This window comes from Bison bison, unplaced genomic scaffold (genome assembly GCF_000754665.1).
Source record: "Bison bison bison isolate TAMUID 2011002044 unplaced genomic scaffold, Bison_UMD1.0 scf7180017864217, whole genome shotgun sequence".
Classification (NCBI taxonomy): domain Eukaryota; kingdom Metazoa; phylum Chordata; class Mammalia; order Artiodactyla; family Bovidae; genus Bison; species Bison bison.
In genome coordinates, this window is record NW_011494789.1 from 3,865,871 (window position 1) to 3,885,489 (window position 19,619).

Genomic DNA, 19,619 nt, shown 5'->3' on the forward strand with positions numbered 1-19,619 from the left:
TAAGGCAGCCAGTGTTCTTGCCTGGAGAATCCCAGGGACGGCGGAGCCTGGTGGGCTGCCATCTATGAGGTCGCACAGAGTCGGACACGACTGAAGCGACTTAGCAGCAGCAGCAGCAGCAGAAATTGTAACTTGGCTGAGGTGATGGCTACCTGGTGTGTTGGTGGTAGTGTTGTTGTTTAGGCACTCAGTCGTGACCAACTCTTTTGTGACCCCGTGGACTCTGGCCCATCAGGCTCTTCTGTTTATGGGATTCTCCAGTCAAGAATACTGGAGTGGGTTTCCATTTCCTCCTCCAGGAGATCTTCCTGACCCAGGGATGGAACCCTCGTCTCCTGCATTGGCAGGTGGATTCTTTACCACTGAGCCTGGTGTATACATCTGTGAAAATTCAAATTATATGCTTTAAATGAGTACATTTTTGTATATGAGTTATTTCTCAATAAAGTCAGTATTTTTAAAAAATAAGCTCTTTCCTGCACAGTGGAAGCTCCACTCTAATCCAGGTTCCAGAGGGATTCCTCCAGCACCATTTGTGGAAAAGACTATGCTTTTTCCTTGATGCCTTTGCTGAAAATCATTGAAGCTTATATGTAGGTGAGAAGTTTCCAGGATAGAAGTGATGTAAAAGAACACAATGAGAGAGGTTCCTGTAAGTAATTCTGACTCCCAAACAGAGGTATCACTTGGAGGAGGGGGTGTCAACCAAAAACCTGCCTCCTGTTCACTACCCCCACCCAAACATTTCAGTGCTTCACTGTGCCATGTGAACTGATGTTTGTTAAATGAGTGGCCCTGGTAGTCACGTGCCCCATGGTGTATTGCTCACCAGCTGCGTCTGCTGTCCCCTTCCTCATCCCCACTCCTTCCTGGCCTTGGGAGAAGTAAGCCTTTTGGAAACTGGGCTCTTCATCTTTGGGGACCACAGCCCTGGGGGTCCGGCACTCTGGGCCTGGGGAGAGGGCCACACTTGGCATGGAGGGAAAGGAAACAAGCAAACAAACAAGGCAAAGGAAGGGCGGACAAGGCTATGCTTCCTACCGGGTGGCAAAGCGTCTCCATGGAGGGCGCTGGCGGGCTCCCGCAGCAGGCCGCAGTCAGTCCCCATTAGTCAGGACCGCGGTTCTCACGGTACGGTCCTAGACCCGCAACATCCACCTCACCTGGGCACCTGTTTAGAAATGCTAATTTTCTGGATTCCTCCGTAGGAAACGGTGGAGGTGGGGCCTAGCGCTTGTAATTTTAACAAGCTCTCCAGGTGCTTCTCAGGCTCCAAGGGGAGGAAAGAGTGGAAGAACGGGATGGGGGCTGATTATACCCCTCCCGTGGCCCCTTCCCAGGCTTCATAACGACCCGCTGTGGGCCGGGCCCTCAGGTGAGGCCGCGATAAGGCCGGAGTAAGGAAGCCAGAGAGGGAAGCGATCTGAGGAGGAGGCGATGAAGTGACTGGAGTTAGGGACGGTGAGCTGGAGGAGAGGTTGCGAGAGGGCTCGGTCCCGCGGTAGGGTGTACCTGAGGCCGGGCACCGAGCCGCCTTCCCCGCAGGTGCCGGGCGCTCCACCTCGGGGTGCTGGGAGGGCCGGCGGGGCAACCCTTTCGCACGGGGCGCTCCGCGCGGGGGTCTCCAGCCAGGGGATTGTAATGGGCCTTTCCTCGGCAGCTGCTCGGCCCCCGCCCGCATCATGAATCGCAGTCCCATTAGTAGCACCTCCGAAAAGGAGACACTAAGCCTGCTCTGGGGTGAGTGAGGCCCCAGGGTGTCCTCGGAGCAGCGGGCGTCCTGGTGGCGGGGGAATGTCTTGGGGGTAAGAGAGAGGGCTGGAGGGAGAGAGAGGACGCCTCTCTGGAGCCCGCCCTCCGCCATCTGTCTCCGTCTCCCTTCGCAGGCTGTGAACTAAACCAGGAGCGGCCGACTTGGACCTTCAAACCCCAAAAGGTGGGGAAGCAGGACTGTGTGCTGTTGCTCAGTACGGTGGGTACCGCTCTTCCGAGGAGGGGAGAAAGGGTGGGACAGGGAGGAGCCAGACACGCAGGAGCAGGTGGCATTGCCTGGTCCCCACAGCTGGAGCCAGGCTTCCCTCCTCCGCCCTCGCCCTGGGGGTGAGGAGGCGCCCTGCCCCTTTTCCCACCCCGCTCAGATTTCCCTGGGGGAGAAAGCCAAAGAGGAGGTGAACGTCGTGGAGATCCTGCCCTCGGCAAGCCCGGACGACAAGAAGAGGAGGCCCCTCACCCTGGCCTCGCTTCGGGCCTCGGTGCTCCCCATGGTGAGCTTCCCCGAGGGCCTAGGAAACCCTGGCTCCAGCCCGCGGAGGCCCTGCTCAGGCCTCACCCCTTGTGTGCAGACGGACACAAAGGTGGGGTACAGGCTCCTGCAGACCTACGGTCGGTGCCGGAGAGAAATACTTTTTGTTGTTTAGTCGCTAAATCGTGTCCCATTTATGTGACCCCATGGACTGTATGTAGCCCACCAGGCTACTCTGTCCACTGGAATTCCCAGGCAAGAATACTGGAGTGGGTTGCCATTTCCTTCTCCAGGGCATCTTCCCAACCCAGGGATCAAACCTGTGTCTCCTGCATTGGCAGGTGAATTCTATACCCATGAGCCACCTGGAAGGCCCTAGAGAGGCATATAGCCCAGCACTAAAAGCCTGGACTCAGGAGCAGGGAGCCAGGTTTCCATCCTAGTCCACTCCCTTTTAGGGGGCGGGGGAGGGATGCTGTGCGCATTGAGTCCTAACCACTTGACAGCCAGGGAATTCTAGTCCACTCTTCACTAGTTGTGTGACTTTGGGCAAGTTAAATAACTTTTCTTCAAATCCCATTTTTCAACTGTTTACTGCTGGTGATCGTATACTGTTGGTAATTTACACACTGTTTATGTATCCAGAAATCCTCACTTCTGGTCATTTGAGTTTTCTGTGTAGATCTTTGTGAATAATGGCAGTTTTTGTATTTGTTTTTTTTAATCTGGTACACGGGCTAGGACCTCCAGTATAATAATGGATAAAATGATAATGGTAGATATCCTTGTTTCATTCCTTTAAAAAGGAATGCTTCTCACATTTCTCCATTCAGTATCAAGTATGTGCTAGATACCCTTTGTCAGGTTAAGAAAGTCTCTGTCTAATCCTACTCTATTTTGAAAAATTGACTTTTCTTCTTTTTAATCATGATTGGTTATCGAAAGTGTTTCTATTCATATGATTAGGGCACTCTCTCCTTTAATCTGTTAATGTAGTAAATTATAGTAATAGAATAATATTAAACCAACTTTGCATTCCTGAGATAAACATTACTGATTGTATTATAAACTTCTAGATTTGCTGTGTTAATAAGACACTTTTTTAAAACTTACACATACTCATAAGTGAGCTTGGCGTATAATAAATTATCTTCTTTGAATGTCAAAGCATGTTAGCCTTATGAACAGAGGCATGAAGTGTTCCCTTCTTCTCTGTGGACAACAGTGATTTGAAGACCAGGGTTATCTGCCCTTAAAGATCTGGGAGGTTGATGTGTAAAACTGCCCTTAAACCTATTTTTTTCTCTATCAAGATCTCCCTAGATCTATCCATTCCCATAGTTTTACAGACCACCTATACAAATGAAACTTGGAAATTTATCCTGTAAACCCAGCCTCTCTTGTGCTCCAGATACTCTGTCCAGCTCAATACGTTAACAGTTATCTGACAGTTATCCCTGGTGGGTCAGCCAGTAAAGAATCTGCCTGCAATGCAGGAGACCTGGGTTCGATTCCTGAGTCAGGAAGATCCCCTAGAGAAGGAAATAGCCACCCACACCAGTGTTCTTGCCTGGGAAAATTTATGGATAGAGGAGCCTAGTGGGCTATAGTCCATGGGGTCGCAAAGAGTTGGGCACAACTGAGCAACTAACACTTCAATAGATATCACAAACTTAACCTATTAAATCCAAATTCTTAATTTTTTTGTATGACCTCTTCCCCCATCCCCAAATCTGATATCCTCCCAGTAAATAGCTATTTAGAGTAGCCATAGCTAGGACTTCAGAAAACTATATTGAATTAAAGTGGTGAGAGTGGACATCCTTGTCTTGTTCCCGATCTTAGAGGAAATGCTTCCAGCTTTTCACCATTGAGTATGATGTTAGCTGTAGGTTCAGAAATGGTATTTTAAATTTTTATTTTATTGTTCAGTACTAGCATATAGTTATATAAGTGGCTTTTGTACTAACTGACCTTGCTAAATTTGCATATTAGTCCTAACAGCTTTTTATGATGCCACCGAATTTGCTATGTGCTTATTCATGCCATCTGTGAATAAAAGCAGTTTAACATCTTCATTTTCTATCTCTATACCTGGCATTTCTTTTTCTTGTCTTACTTCACTGACTAGGACAGCAAGTACAGTGATGAATAAAAGTGGTAAGAGCAGGACTTTCCTTGCCTTTTTCCAGAGGGCAAGTATTCAGTCTTTTACCATTCGGACAGATAAAAGATTTTTGTAGATACCCTGTGTTAGGTTTAACAGTTGTATTAGTCTTTTTCAAGACCCAGATCTTGGCTTCATCAGTCTTTCTCTATTGTTTATCCATTTTTGTATTTAATCTATCTGTTGTTAATTTCTTTCTTCTGTTGTAATTTGATCTTTTTCTGGTTTCTTACAGCATAATCTTATATTATTCATTATGAATCTTATATTATTTTTTAGACCTTTTTTGGATATAAGCATTTCATGCTGTGATTTCCTTCTAAGCATCTTTCTGGCTTCATCCTACCAATTTTGCTAAGAATATTCATTTTAATTTAGTTCAAATTATTTTCTAGTTTTATTCTTCACTCCCTGGGGTACTTAGAAGTATGTTTGCTTTTTAATTGCCAAATAATTAGAGATTTTCCATTATTCATTCTTTAATTGATTTCTATTTTAATTTGATTGTGGTATGAAGATATACGTTATTCGATTTCCATCTAAATAGGGTTGTGACTTATTTTATGGCCCCTAATATATTCTGTCTTGGTGAATATTTATTTATACTTGAAGGACATGTGTTCTCCTGTGGTTGGGTATATTGCGATGTAAATGTTGATTATAATCATCATGTTGGTTGATGATTTTGTGTGAGCCTTCTATATCCTTACTCATTTTCTGTCCACTTGATCTCTTAGTTCCTGAAAGAGGAATATTGAAGACTTCAACAACAATTGTGTCTTTTTTCTATTTCTCTTTTTGATTATCAGTTTTGTTCCATGTATTTTGAAACTCTTTTGTTAGGTACATCCTAATACATTCTGTGTTTCTAAGATTATTAAATCCTTTTGGTTAATTGATCCATTTATCATTATGAAATGTTCCCTTTTTCCCTGACAAATATTTTGAAGTCTACTTAGTCTGATTAATATAGTCAGTCTAGCTCTCTATATTAGTGTTTGTGTATTTTTCCTATTCTTTTATTTTGTTATTTTACTGAAACCTCTGTATCTGTATGTATAAATTGGATTTCTTTTCTATAACAGATAATTGAGTTTTACCTTTTGTTTTTTTTATACTTTGATCATCTGACTTTTAGAGCATTTGCAAACTTTTGAGCATTATTTCTTCAAATATTTTTTTTCTGTTCCATCTCCTCCCTCATCTCTACTGAGGAATCCAATTATCAATACCTGCCCCACACTTCATTTCACTCTGTGTTCTTAAAGTATTTTTCCTGTGTATTTCATTTTGGATCAGTTCAGTCCAGTCGCTCAGTTGTGTCAGACTCTTTGCGACCCCATGAATCGCAGCACGCCAGGCCTCCCTGTCCATCACCAACTCCCGGAGTTCACTCAGACTCACGTCCATCTAGTCAGTGATGCCATCCAGCCATCTCATCCTCTGTCGCCCCCTTCTCCTCCTGCCCCCAATCCCTCCCAGCATCAGAGTCTTTTCCCATGAGTTTTGGGTAGTCTTTATTTCATTTTGGATAGTCTTTATTCAATGTCATTTTTCTTTTCTTACACAGTACCTAATTTGCCGTTAATCTCATTAGTGTATTTTCATCTAATTAGATGATAAATCCACAGATCTAAGAAATTCTATGAACCACAGTGTGTCTTATAATCAAATTGTTCAAAACCAATGATAAGGAGAAAAATCTTAAAAGCAGCCAGAGTTAAAAAGGCATCTCATGCAGGGGAACGAAGACAAGGATGTGAGTAGATTTCTCCAAATAATGCAAGCTAGAGGACAATGGGAAAATATTTTCAAGTGTTTGATCTTAACTATCTGTTATTATATTCCTCTTTTTAAAATTGTTAGTAGTGCTTATCATCTTTCCTTTTTTCCCTTCGTTTCAATCACTGGGTATTAGCCTTTTTTTCCTTTTCGAAGAATAAGCTTTTGATTTTGTTGATTGTTTTCCATTGTTTCCTTATTTTCTATTTCATTAATTTCTCTGGTTATCTGATTTTTGGCTTGCTTTGTTCCTTTTTCTTACTTCCTGAGTTAGCTATTTAGTCCATTCATGTTCTAGCTTATTTTTTCCAAGTACATTTTGTTTATTTATTTTGAATACTATAAATTTCCCTCTGAAGATTTTTTAACTGCATCGTTTAATTTGTGTTTTGTGATATTTTCACTATTTTATTTTAAATGTTTTCTGATTTCCATTATGATTCTTTTTTGTTTTGTTGGGGTTTTTTGTTTGTTTTGCCCATGCCTCAAAACTTTCGGAATCTTAGTTCCCTGACCAGAGATCAAACCCACACCCCCTGCAGTGGAAGCATGGAGTCTTAACCACTGGACTGCCAGGGAATTCCCCCCGTTACAATTTCTTATTTGATGCATGAGTTACTTAGAATTTTTAATTCCCAAAGATATATATATATGTATATATATAAATTCTGTGGTATTTGAAACTTGATTTGTGGTCTTACTACAAGGTAGTATTATAGGATTATATGTATGTCCATTAAATCAAGCTTATATAGTCAAACCTATATATTTTTTTTCTCCCTGATCTGTTGATTACCAAAAGAAACATGTTAAAACTTCCTACTGTGATTGTGAAGTTTCAGTAGATTCTTCTCATAATTTTGTTTACTTTGTATATGCTTATTCTTCAATTGAAAAAATTTTTAGATAATTACAGATTCACATGCATTTATAAGAAAAGATACTGAGAGATCCCTGTATGTTTTGCCCAGTTTTCTCCAGTGGTAACATTTTACAAAACTGTAATATAATGTCAGAGCCAAGATATTGACGTTGATACAATGCATGGGTATTGTTCTATACTACTTTATCACCTGAGTTTCTTTTTTTTAATTTTATCTGTCTATTTTGGCTGCACTGGGTCTTTGTTGCTGCATGGGCTTTTCTCCAGTTGCAGTGAGTGGGGTTACTCTCTAGTAGTGGTGCACAGGCTTCTCATTGCCATGGCTTCTCTTGTTGCAGAGAAGCCTGGGTGCACAGGCTTTACCCTAGGTAGTTCAGCTCTTGGGCCGTAAAGCACAGGCTCAATAGTTGTGGCCCACAGGCTTAGTTGCTCTGCAGCATGTGGGATCTTCCTGGACCAGGGATCAAACCTGTGTCTCCTGCATTGTCAGGAAGGACTCTTCACCACTAAGTCACCAGGAAGCCCTCACCTAAGTTTTATATCCACTATCGTAGCCAAGATACAGATATCATAGCCAAGTTTCAACAGCCCAGAGATCCCTCATGTTTTCCCTTTATAACCACACTCACCTGTCTCCTGTTTCCTCACCCACCCTCAATCCTGGCAACCACCAGGATTTCTAAAATATGGCCATTGAAACATAATCAGACATATGTAACTTCTTAAGAACTGGGTTGGGTTTTCCCCCCTCCTCAGCATATTTCCTGGAGATTCATCCAAGTTGTGTGGTATTTTTTATTGCTGACTGGTATTCCATGGTACAGAAGTACCACAGCTCAACCAGTCATCTGTGGGAAAAACTAGTCTAATTCCAGTTTGGGGCTCTTAAAAATAAAGCTTCTATGAACATTTGTATATAGGTTCTTATATAAGCCTGTTTCCATTTTTTCCTGGGATAAAAGTCCAGGAGTGCAATTGCTGGGTCATATGGGGTGGTTGCACATGTAATTTCTTAAAACTGCCCAACTGTTTTATAAAGTGACTGTACCATTTTGCATTTCTACCAGCAACGCATGAGTGACTGAGTTTCTCTGCATCCTTACTGACATTCATGTTGTCACTATCTCTTGTTTTAACCATTCCAATATGTGGGCTTCCCAGGTGGCAAAGAACCTGCCTGCCAATGCAGGAGACACAAAGACATGGGTTCAGATCCCTGGGTTGGAAAGATCCCCAGGAGGAGGGCTTGGCAATCCACTTCAGTATTCTCGCCTGGAGAATCTCGTGGATGGAGGAGCTTGGTGGGCTACAGTCCATAAGTGTGCACAGAGTCAGATACAACTGAAGCGACTTAGCATGCGTGTGTAGTTATGTCTCATTGTACTTTGATCGCATTTCCTGATGGCTAACGATGTTGATGGTCTTTTCATGCAGTTTTTGCCATCTGTATGTTCAGTTAAATGTTCATGTCTTTTGTTCACTTTCTAATTGTATCGTTACTGTTGAGTTTTGCTAATTCTTTACATACTGTAGACCCTAATCATTTGTCAAATACATGGCTTGCAAATATTTTCTCCCCAGGTTACAACTTGTCTTTTCATCCTCTTCATGCAAACTTTTACAGAATAAAAGTTTTTAATTTTGATAGGGCCCATTGTATTAATTTTCCCTTTTATGATTTTTGATGTTAAGTCTAAGAATGCTTTACCTAGTTTGAGATCATGAAGGTTTTCCATGCTTTTTGTCCAAAAGTCTTACAGTTGTACGTTTTACGCTAAGTCCGTGATCACTGTCACATCTGCCATGAGGTTTCGGTGAAGGTGCATTTCTTTGCCTGTGGACGTTCAATTGCTCCAGCTCCATTTGTCAGAAAGCTTCCTCCCTTTCATTGATTTCGCACTTCTGTCAAAAAGGTTGCAAGTATTTGTGTGGATCTATTTCTAGGTCTTATGTTCTCTTGGTGTCTGTGTCTGTCCCTCTAATATCACACTGTCTTGATTACTGTAGTTTTATGTATGTCCAGACTATGTTGATGCATATAATTTACAGGTTTATCTTTCTTGTAAAATTGTTACCTTCCTTGTATAATTGAAAATATTTTCCTTATCTAATTCTTTTCTTTACGTGGTGATCTTCTTTATCCCTAAAATGCTTATGGAATTAAAGCCTGTATTGTTGTTGTTGTTCCATTGCTAAATCATGTCCAATTCTGCCACTCCATGGATTGCACCATGTCAGGCTTCCCTATCCTTCACTATCTTCCCAACTTTGCTCAAACTCATGTCCATTGAGTCAGTGATGTTATCTAATCATCTCATCCTCTGCCGCCCCTTCTCCTCTTGTCCTGAATCTTTCCCAGCATTAAGGTCTTTTCCAAAGAGTCAGCTCTACCAGGAAGAGAACCCTCACCAGAAACTGAAGTGGTCAGCACCTTGACCTTCCCCTTTAAGACTGTGAGAAAAAAAATTTCTGTTGTCTAAGCCCCACCCAGCCTATGGTATTGGGTTGACCAAAAATTTAGTTTGTTTTTTTTCCATAAGATGTAAAAAACAAAACAAAACAAAGAGTCAGCTCTTTGCATCAGGTGGTCAAAGTATTGGAGCTTCAGTATCAGTCGTTCCAATCAATATTCAGGGTTGGTTTCCTTTAGGATTGACTGGTTTAATCTCCATGCTGTGCGAGGGACTCTCAAGAGTCTCCTCCAACACCACAAAGTCTGTATTGTCTGATAATTATTTTGCTTCCCGGGTACCATTAAAACATTGACAATGTCATTCCATTCTTCTGATTTCTGATCTTGCTGTTGAAATCCTCAGTCTGTCTGATTATTGTTTCTTTTTTGAAGATGTGTCCTCTCTAGTTGATGTTAAGATCATCTCTCTGTTCTTATGTGTCATTTCACCATGATATGTTCAGGTGTGGGTTCATTTTTATTTACCTGTTCATGGCTGAGGATCTGTCTTTGATTGTTTCTGGAGAACTCTTGGTTGTTATTTCTTGGAACACTGACTCCATCCTCTCCAGTCCCTAACTCTGATTGGATGTACAGTGGACCCTCTCATCTGTCTGCCATGTTCGGTTATTCATATTTTATTCGTCTCTCTCTCTCTCTCTCTGCTGCATACTGGGCTTTCTATCCAGCACTTCTCCAGCTTATCAATTCTTCTTTCAGCTGGTTTACTCTGCTTTTTAACCATTTGTTCACTTGATTTCAATGCATATGTTTTTTTATTTAAATTTATTTTTAATTGGAGGATAATTACTTTATTGTGTTGGTTTCTGCCATACAGTAACATGAATCAGCCATAGGTATACTTACGTCCGCTCCCTCTTGAACTTCCCTCCCACCCTCCTTGCATTCTGCCCCTCTAGGTTGTCACAGAGCACCAGATTTGAGCTCCTTGTGCCATACAGCAAATTCCCACCAGCTATCTGTTTTGCAATAGTAATGTAAGTGTCAATGCTGGGCTCTCATTTCGCCCCACCCTCTGCTTCCCCCACTGTGTCCGCAGTCTGTTCTCTCTGCGTCTCCACCGCTGCCCTGCAGTATTTCAGTGCTTACGATGTCTAGAAGCTGCTTTTGGTTCTTTTTGTTTTTGTTAATATCTTGTTCTTATGGTTCTGATTCCTATTTTACATTTATATAAATATATTCCTACTTTATATTTATATTGGTTTTCACCAAACTTATCTCATGTTGCTTAGGTCGTTATTCTTTCTCAGATTCATGATTGTACTAGGCCGTCATTTTGTTTACGTCTGGTACCTCCAGCAGCATTGTTCCTCGTGTGTTTTGTAATTTTAGATGGTGAACTCATCTTCCGGTTGGGTTTGGTTCTGTTTTCTGAAAGAATTCTGCATGAAAAGAACTCAGTCTCCCAAGAGACGGGTTTCATTTGCATCTGCCATTTGCCCCAGATATATCACAAGCCTAGGGTTTTTATACAGCTCTTTTAACTTGGCAGTCACCACCAAGTAAATTCAGACTTGGTGTAAGTGAGAGGTACAACCGCAGCTCCTAGCTTCTCACAAGAGACTCTGTTATCTCACATAGGAGTTCTTGCTTCCCTCCTTTGATGGTGGGTCGTTCCTTGTTGGATGGCTTGGGGTCCTTCAGTCCACTCTCCTCAATCCTTTACTGAGATGTAGCCATTTGAGGATGCCAGCCTGCATGAGGGGGCTCCATTACAGCTCCCCTCTTGAGCCCAAGCCCTTTGTCTCCTGTCCACACGAGTGTTACAGCCCAAGGACGTTTTCCTCTTTTGGGAGCCTGTGCTGGGTCATCTTTCTCTAGTTGTGAGCACAGGCTTTCTCTAGTTGTGAATGGAGGCGGCTACTCTTGGCCATGGTGTGCGGGCTTCTCATTGCAGTGGCCTCTCTTGTTGCCACTTGGCTCTAGAGCACAGGCTCAGCGTGGGCTTAGTTGTTCTGTGGCATGTGGGATCTTCCTGGACCAGGGATGGAACCAGGATGCATTGCAAGGTGGATTCTTGACCACTTGACCACCAAGGAAGACATCTTCCCTTGTGCTGCAGCATCAGCCCCTACAAGGGCTGCTCTTCTTTCTGACCATGGGGAGCCTCTTTTCTGTCTTACTGTTCAGGCAAGCAGCAAAAACATCAAATTACATTTTGTCCACCATTTCTAGGTGTTTGTGGCTGCAGAGTTTGTTTTCACTTATCTGCTCCCTATCTGAAATAGGAACTCTAATTTCTCTAAGCCTCAACTTCCTTCTCTGTAAAGTAATAGCACCTCCTTTGTGGGCTCCTTGTGAAGATTTAAATAAGATAAATGAGGTAAAAGGCTTAGCATGGGGCCTGGCTCATAGTAAGAACTCAAGGAATTTAAGTATCATTATTGTTACTCTAGAAAACTTGCAAACTTTGGAAAAGTAGAAAGAAAATCAATACAGTATTGTACTGTGCTTAGTCACTCAGTCGTGTCCAACTCTGTGATCCCATGGACTATAACCTGCCAGGCTCCTCTGTCCATGGAATTCTCCAAACAAGAATTCTGGTGGGTAGCCATTCCCTTCTCCAGAGGCTTTTCCCAGCCCAGGGATCGAACCCTGGTCTCCTGCAGGTGGATTCTTTACTGTGTGAGCCATCAGGGAAGCCCTTTAAGACAATAGTAAACTATAACATAACTTCGCATCTGCTTTTCTCATTCGATCAGTGCTTTAGTCAGCTTGGCTACCATCACAAAATACCAGAGTAAGTGGTTTAAACAGCAGACATTTCTTTCTCACATCTCTGGAGACTAGAAGTCTGAGATTGGGGTACCCACATGGTTGCTTTTTGATCAGGGACCTCCTCCTGGCTTGTAGATGGCCACCTTCTTTCTGTGTCCTCACACAATCCAGGGAGAAAGCAAGCTCTCTGGTCTAGTCTTCTAAGGGCACTAATCTCATGATGAGGGCCTTGCCCTTATGACCTCATCCAACCCTGATTATGTCTCAAAGGCTTCATCCTCAGTTACCATCACACTGAGGATTAGGGGGCTTCAGTGGGAGAATTTGAGGGGATGCAGTACAGTCCATGGCTATAAGATTTCTCTGTTTAACAGCTGCCCCCTAGCTTGGAAGCCCACCTATGATCTTGGCAGGAATGAAATGATCAGATCCATGTTCTTCTCTGACAGAGTCCACCTCAACAGGGAAGGCCAGGGGGTTTGAGAGTGCACAAGGGTTCAGGGAACCCCTGAAGTGTGTTGTGGAGGGGAGGGAATAAATTGAGTATTTCTGCCTGAGGCAAGCTCCCCCACCCCCCATCTCAGGTGCCAGGTCTCAGTACCTTGTCCTGTCTCCCCCTCCTCCCCTCGCCCTGCCCCTCTTCCTCCCCCTTCTCTGCCTCTCCTTCCCTCCCATGCCCCTGCATCTCCCCCTGCAGGTCGTTCTGGGGTTGGAGTTTTCCCCTCCAGTCACGTTCCAGCTCCGGGCTGGCTCTGGACCTGTGTTCCTCTGTGGCCAGGAACATTACAGTAAGTCCAAGCTTGGACCCTAGAAAGGTCTTCGAGTACAGTGCCCAACACAGGGACAAGGACGGATGGAAGAGGTCCTCAAACACTTGATAGATTCTTGAATGGTTAGAAAAGATTGCCAAGGCAACAGGATCACCAGCAGCCTCAACCGAAGGCGTGGGCACAGGTCTTAGCCCTGGTTCTCCTTTACCTCTCCACCACATCCTCTGTGGACCACGGACCCCTCAGCTGTAACACCAGGGAGGGTGGGGGTATACTTGGTTTCATCTTCCAAGACTAGTTGTAAGGAATACATGCCGTATTCAGGAAAAGCACTCAACATAATTCCTGGTAGCAGCACACATTTAAACATTACCTGCAATGAAGTATTGTTGTTTAGTCCCTGAGTTGTATCTGACTCTTGGTGACCCCATGGACAAAGCCCACCAGGCTCCTCTGTCCATGAGATTCTCCAGGCAAGAATAGTGGAGTGGGTTGCCATTTCCTTCTCCAGGGGATCTTCCCAACCCAGGGAGCAAACTCACATCTCCTGCATTGGCAGGCAGATTTTTTTTACCACTGAGCCACCTGGGAAGTATTGAGCTGGTCAAAAGTTCCTTCAGGTTTTCTGTATGGTGTTATGGAAAAACCCAAATGAACTTTTGGCCAACCCAATGTGGAGCTGTAGCAGTACCATGGTCCCCAACAGATGGCTTTGTTTGTCACGTCCCTTTAACTGCCTTCTTCTCTGTCCAGTGGTGCCTCTTTCATCAGGGTTCTCTCCTGCTCCAAACCCCAGGCAGGTTCCACCTCCCTCAGGATCAGACCTGAGCTCCTTGGCTGCTGTGTCCCCACCCTCCCCCTCCTCCTCTCACATGCTCCTTCCTGGCATGCATCCCCTTCCTGCCACCAGAGCTGTACCTCACCCCGTTCCCCCACCCTCCTGCCACGGCCTCAGCCTCACCCACTTGAGCTGCGCTTTGTCAGGGAGGCCAGAGAGTGTCTGCGGGAGGCGGGTAGGCAAATGCTTCCCACTCCCAAACTGGGAGATCTGGGAAGGGGAGCTGGGCAGAGATCCCAGGGCCCCGAGGCCCTGCCCCATCTCCCATGCCATCACTGACATTTCAGATCGATTCTGGGAGGAAGTGGAAGAGGAGGATGACGACCTGGAGGAGGAGGAAGATGATGATGACGACGATGAAGATATTGATATGTTCCTGGAGGAGACGCCCGTCAAACAAGTGAAGAGGCTGGCGCCCCAGAAGCAGACAAGTGCTGCCAAGGTGAGGGAGGGGTGCCCCAGGGCTCCCCAGAAACCTGGGCAGAGGCTCCAGGCAACCCCTGCCAAGTGCTCAGCCCAAGTCTTCTCTGGCCCTGGCCTCGCCCAGACTCCCCCTAATGCTCGTGTTGGTTTCCAGGAAAAAAAGGTGGAAAAAAAAGAAGAGGCAGTAAGGTAACTCTTTCCATCTATTAAATTAGCCACAATTAGTATCTCTTTTAACTGAGATACACAGTGCTTGAAAGAGAATGCTACACGTGTGTGCAGGTGTGTGGTACGCGGGGGGAACGGTGGGCTGCTACTGTCGGTTGGCAGAGCCTTTTTGAAAGGATTAGCAGTTCTCTTCTGATTTCATTCCACTTATGGCAGTTCCTTCCAAAGAACCCCATCTGAAATATGGGGGAAATTATTCCCAGGTGGCTCTGCCTGCCAGTGCAGGAGATTTGAGTTCCCTCCTTGGGTCCGGAAGATCCCCTGGAGAAGGAAATAGCAACCCACTCCAGTATTCTTGCCTGGGAAATCCCATGGACAGAGGAGTCTGGAAGTCTACAGTCTATGGGGTCACAAAGAGTCCAACACAACTTAGCAGCTAAACAACATATGCACTAAGAAACTTATCACTTCATTATCCTAATAATAGTATAAATTGGAAGCATTCTAACATCCGTCTATGTAACAATTGCTTAAACTGTCACGTCTTCTCAATGGAATGCAACATAATGCCCACGAAGAATATAGCAACCTGAAAAGTGTTTATGGAATTCAGAGAACAGAATATTATTTTCATTTTATTTCACATGTTTTCAGAACAAAAAAGTTCTGAAGGGAAACAAAATGTTAATATTTGTAGGAGGTAAAGAAAATTATAGGTAGTTTATTTTCATCTCTATTTGCTATATTTTGTGCAAGGTGGTTAACATCTTTTATGATAAAGAAATATTTGTGTCTTATACACAAATAAAGTAGATAGAAGTTTAAGAAGAAAAAAAAAACATCTTGTTTGAAAAGAGTCAGGAACTTCTACTGGTGGTCCAGTGGTTAAGACTCCATTCTTCCACTGCAGGGAGCACAGGTTTGATCCCTGGTTGGGGAACTAAGATCCTGCATGCTTTGTGGCACAGCCGAAAAATAATTAAAAAAAAAAAAAAAGTTGGTCCCTGGCAGGTGACAGGTGGAGAAGTGAACCTCTAAATCACAGTCCCTGCTTCCTGTAAGTGTCCAGGGCTCAACTCTGCAGCCTGGGCTCTAGTACAAGGGCCTGAGGCTATTGGCATGGAGCTGAGTCTCTCTCTGATCCATATTCCCACTCCTTGTCCAACCCCACTCCATTCCAGACACCATCTTAAAGGGAGCCCTGCTGGAAAGTGAGTATTGCTAAGAGGCTGTCCTCCTGGGGAAGTGGGGATGGTCTCTGGGAAGGCGCTAGGATCGGGAGGGGGTAGGACACTGGAGCCCCCCTTCTCTCCTATGCCAAATCCACACCCAGACCTAAAAAGCCAGGACGTTAGAAAGAGATGAGGAGCCAGGAGCGCCTGACTGCAGTGACCAAGGGAGGGCCCGTGAGACCACCGTGCTGAGTCTGAATGTGATGGACACAATGCGGGGGGCAACTCAAGAGCCTCTCACCCCAACTCTCGGCTGCTGCAGGAAGAGCCCTGACTCACAGTCACAATAAAGTTTGCTTTGCTAGGACCTTGTTTCTGCAGTGTCTCCCTGTCCTGAAAGTGAAGTCGCTCAGTCGTGTCAGACTCTTTGCGCCCCCATGGACTGTAGCCTATCAGGTTCCTCCGTCCATGAGATTTTCCAGGCAAGAGGGCTGGAGCGGATTGCCATTTCCTTCTCCAGGGGATCTTCCCAACCCAGGAATCGAACCTGGGTCTCCCGCATTGCAGGCAGATGCTTTACCGTCTGAGCCACCAGGGAAGCCCTCCCTGTCCTAGCCGGCTGCAATGAGCCCACATGTCCAGCAGAGGGAGGCCTTGTGCCAGCACACCCGGGCATGCCCACACCAGCCAGCTGTGCTCTGCTCTTTACCTTCCTGTCTCTCCCTGGCATCACCCCCATCCCCACCTTTGGGGGGAAGAACCAAGTGCCTCAGCCCCTTCCCTAGCTTTGGGAGAAGGAGCTAGAGCTGGGGTGGGTCTTTCTGCGTCCATAGTCCCTTCTGGCAGGGCCTGGCTGTCCAAGATACACAACTGAGGGGTGATAGCTGCCCACCACCCCCCACCAGGAAGGGGCCAGCCTGCATCTCAAGGGCCCGGCCTAGACCTGCTCTCCCAGGTCTGCGTCCTGTTTGAGGGGAGCTGCTCACAGGGTGAAGGTCTGTGTCAGTCTGTACCTTCAAGGGAACCTCCCAAGTAGGGAGACAGGCAGGCTTCTTGAAGCCTATAGAAGGTCTCTTCCAGAAGGTGGGCATTGAACACTTTCAGCTCCCAGGCTAGCATTCCCTGAGGGCAGCAGCCAGAGCCACAAGAACAGGGCTCAGTAAATTGCTGGCTTGAGGCCAACAGAGGATTGGAAGAGGGGTGAATGACTCATTGCCTGGCTCTGGGCTTCTGCTCCCAGCAGCCTGCAGAGCCACTTTGGAGCCAGGTTCAACCATGGTGACACGCAGGTGGCTGTCCCGTTGGGGCCTACTTGCACAACCTCTCTGAGCTGCTCCCTGCCTCAAATCGGCACCCCACTGGCCAGGCTGAAGTGGACCAATGGGGAACTGGCTCTGCCCTCCCTCCCTAGGACCCCCCAAGTATGGGTCCCAGGAGGCTAGAGGTCTCTGAACACCTGCATCAGAAGGACAGGCTTCAATCTCCCTATTCAGCTTCTCTTGATGCCAGAAAGAGGTAGAGGTGGGCAGGGCTGGCGTTGTTTTTTTTGGCTGTGCTGGGTGGGTGTTCAGTGCTGTACGGACTTTTCTCTGGTTGCAGCCAGTGGAGGCTCCTCTCGTTGCCCTGCTCGGGCTTCTCCCTGCGGTGGTTTCTCTTGTTGCAGAGCGTGGGCTCTAAGGCATGTATGCTTCAGTAGTTGCTGGTCACAGGCCCTAGAGCACAGGCTCAGCAGTTGAGACACATGGGCTTAGTTGCTCTGCAGCATGTGGGATCTTTCCGGACCAGGAATCAAACCCATGTCCCCTGCATTGGCGGGCAGATTCTTCTTCACTATACCACCAGGGAAGTCCAGGGCTGGCATTCTTGCTTCTGCTTTCTACACCCCATGAGGCAGATGTGAATTTTGTCCTGCCTTCTAACAAGGGAGAACAGGGCACTGACCTCAGTCACCCAGAGTGACAGGGGACATCAGGTCTGGCTTCAGGTAGGCAGCTGGCACTGACTGTGGCCTCATGCCACCAAGATATGGGGTGGGCAAGACAACTTCCTTCAAGTGGCCTAGAGTCTAGTGGAAATGAAGAGCCAACAATGTAATTTCAATGACCAACAAGCACTGTGGAGGAAGTAGAACAGGCTAATTTCTATGGTGGGGGTAGGCTGTTTAGTTAGATCTGAGAAGGTGCCTCAAAGGAGACCATGGACAGGAAAGGGATGATGGGTACATGTGGAGCTGGCAGAAGGACATTCCCAGGAGCAGAGGGTGCAAAGGGCCAGAGGCAGAACAAGCACAGAGATACGGGCAGAAAGAAGGCTGATGTGATTGCGGTGATGACACTGTTAGCTGGGCACTGCTCTGAGTGCCTTCAGTGGATTCATGCCTTTAATCCTCATTACTCTGCCCAGAGGAGGGTATTATTAGCCCCATTTCTCAGATGTGGAAAGTGAGGTACAGAGAGGTTAACTTGCCCCAAAGTCACACAGCCAGGATTCAGGCTCAGATAGTCTGGCCCTGTTTTTAACCACCCTGTGGGTGAGAGGGAGACATGAAACTTGGAGGGCATTAGGAAGTCTCAAACTGAGAACAGGGGTTAGAGTTGAGTCCGTGCGTAACTGGAGCCCAGGACGGGCAGCTTCAGAGCTCAGTTATAGCAAAGCCCATGTTCCCCTCAGGGCCTTCTCCCCTGCTCCAGCCTCAGGCAAGTGCCCCTGTTCTCCTTTCCTCTGACTCAGCCACAGGCAGTCAACAGCTAGACTGCTGATATTTGATTTCCACGTGCTGGCTGGTGGTGGGGATCAAATAGCAAAGATGGGGGGATCCGCATTGCTGCAGAGGCCTTTGCCCTTCACCCTTCCTCAGCCCAAGCTCTTCTGTTTGTCAACAGGAAAGGGGTGGGCTGAGGTCGAGCAGGTGGTGACGAGGGGCAGGCCTGCAGGTGGCCGCCTGTCTGCACAAGCTGGGCTGCTAGTGGCAGGCGTGAGACGTCCCCGCTGGGGGGTGTTGAACTTGGCACTAGGGGATGGGATTAACCACCAGGGCCCAGGCTACTTCTCACTCCCCTTAGCACCTCCTGCCACCCCCCATAAATGTTAATGAACTCTACCCTTCTGGCCCCTCCCAGCTCCCTCGCATCAGGGGAGAAAGTCAAAGTTTAGGTAGACTCAGGCTGGACTACATAAGAGGGTCTCTGCCTCTCTCTCCCTCATTCCTGTAGCTCTTGACCCTTTGCAGGAAGTGTCCTTCCTCTTAGCTGATGTGATGGATGGTAGTTTTGACATCATCGCTTGTGGCCATTTCCTTTTGAAAAACTAGGAAGCTGAGACCAGAGAGGTGAAGGAACTTGCCACAGATCACACAGCCTGGAACGACCTGGGCCAGGGAAGAGGGACAAAATTCAGAGGCTAGGCCTGAAAGATTCCTCACTTGGGGCCCATCACTAGGGTTCCCATGGGGTAAAGAAGCAAACAGAGTCAGAAACCAGGCCTGCAGGTGCAGAATAGGAAGGGACGAAGAGCACAAACAGGCTACCCAGCAGTGCCCCAGAGTCCCTGGCACCAGCCCCCTGGCTGAGCCCCAAGGCCAAGCTTGACAGCGGGCATCTGTTACCATGGAGACCCAGGCTGGGCTGGGGGCTGGCCAGTTAGAGCAGGCCCTTCCCCCACTGACAGGAACCAGGCTCTCTGGCTCAGAGACCTTGGACCTGGATGGAACTCCTCACACCTGGCTCTCCTCACTGCCTTCCATTCCCCGAGCTTACCCCACCACCTCAGACCCCAAGTTTAAGCCTCTCCGCTCTTACCTGTGAGTCCTAGGGATTGAGGTCAGAAGAAAGTAGCTCTTAATACTCTTCCAGGGAGTAAGAGCAGGTGAGGATGAGGGCATGGCTTCCATAGAGGGAGCCGGCACCAATCACAGTGGAGAGTTAGAATCGGGATGTTGCCGTGGGAGAGACAGAGTTTAAATGGGGCCCCCAGTGATGGTGCCA

General features: G+C 46.4%; 1 protein-coding gene across 3 annotated transcripts; it reads left to right on the forward strand.

Moving 5' to 3' along the window:
- Nucleotides 1-1,260: 1,260 nt before the first annotated feature.
- On the forward strand, nucleotides 1,261-16,003 carry NPM2 (nucleophosmin/nucleoplasmin 2). 3 transcript variants are annotated; one of them, XM_010845445.1, is made up of 9 exons: nucleotides 1,261-1,461; nucleotides 1,661-1,740; nucleotides 1,887-1,972; nucleotides 2,139-2,264; nucleotides 12,963-13,053; nucleotides 14,161-14,315; nucleotides 14,451-14,485; nucleotides 15,646-15,675; nucleotides 15,798-16,001. In XM_010845445.1, exons 2-9 carry the CDS (start codon nucleotides 1,683-1,685, stop codon nucleotides 15,817-15,819), a joined length of 603 nt encoding a protein of 200 aa, XP_010843747.1. In that variant the 5' UTR covers nucleotides 1,261-1,461; nucleotides 1,661-1,682; the 3' UTR covers nucleotides 15,820-16,001. The 3 variants fall into 3 exon arrangements, with proteins under 3 accessions (XP_010843747.1, XP_010843749.1, XP_010843748.1); XM_010845446.1 differs by lacking the exon at nucleotides 1,261-1,461 and adding an exon at nucleotides 1,462-1,545 and having other exon boundaries at nucleotides 15,798-16,003; XM_010845447.1 differs by lacking the exon at nucleotides 14,451-14,485 and having other exon boundaries at nucleotides 15,798-15,994.
- Nucleotides 16,004-19,619: the final 3,616 nt, after the last annotated feature.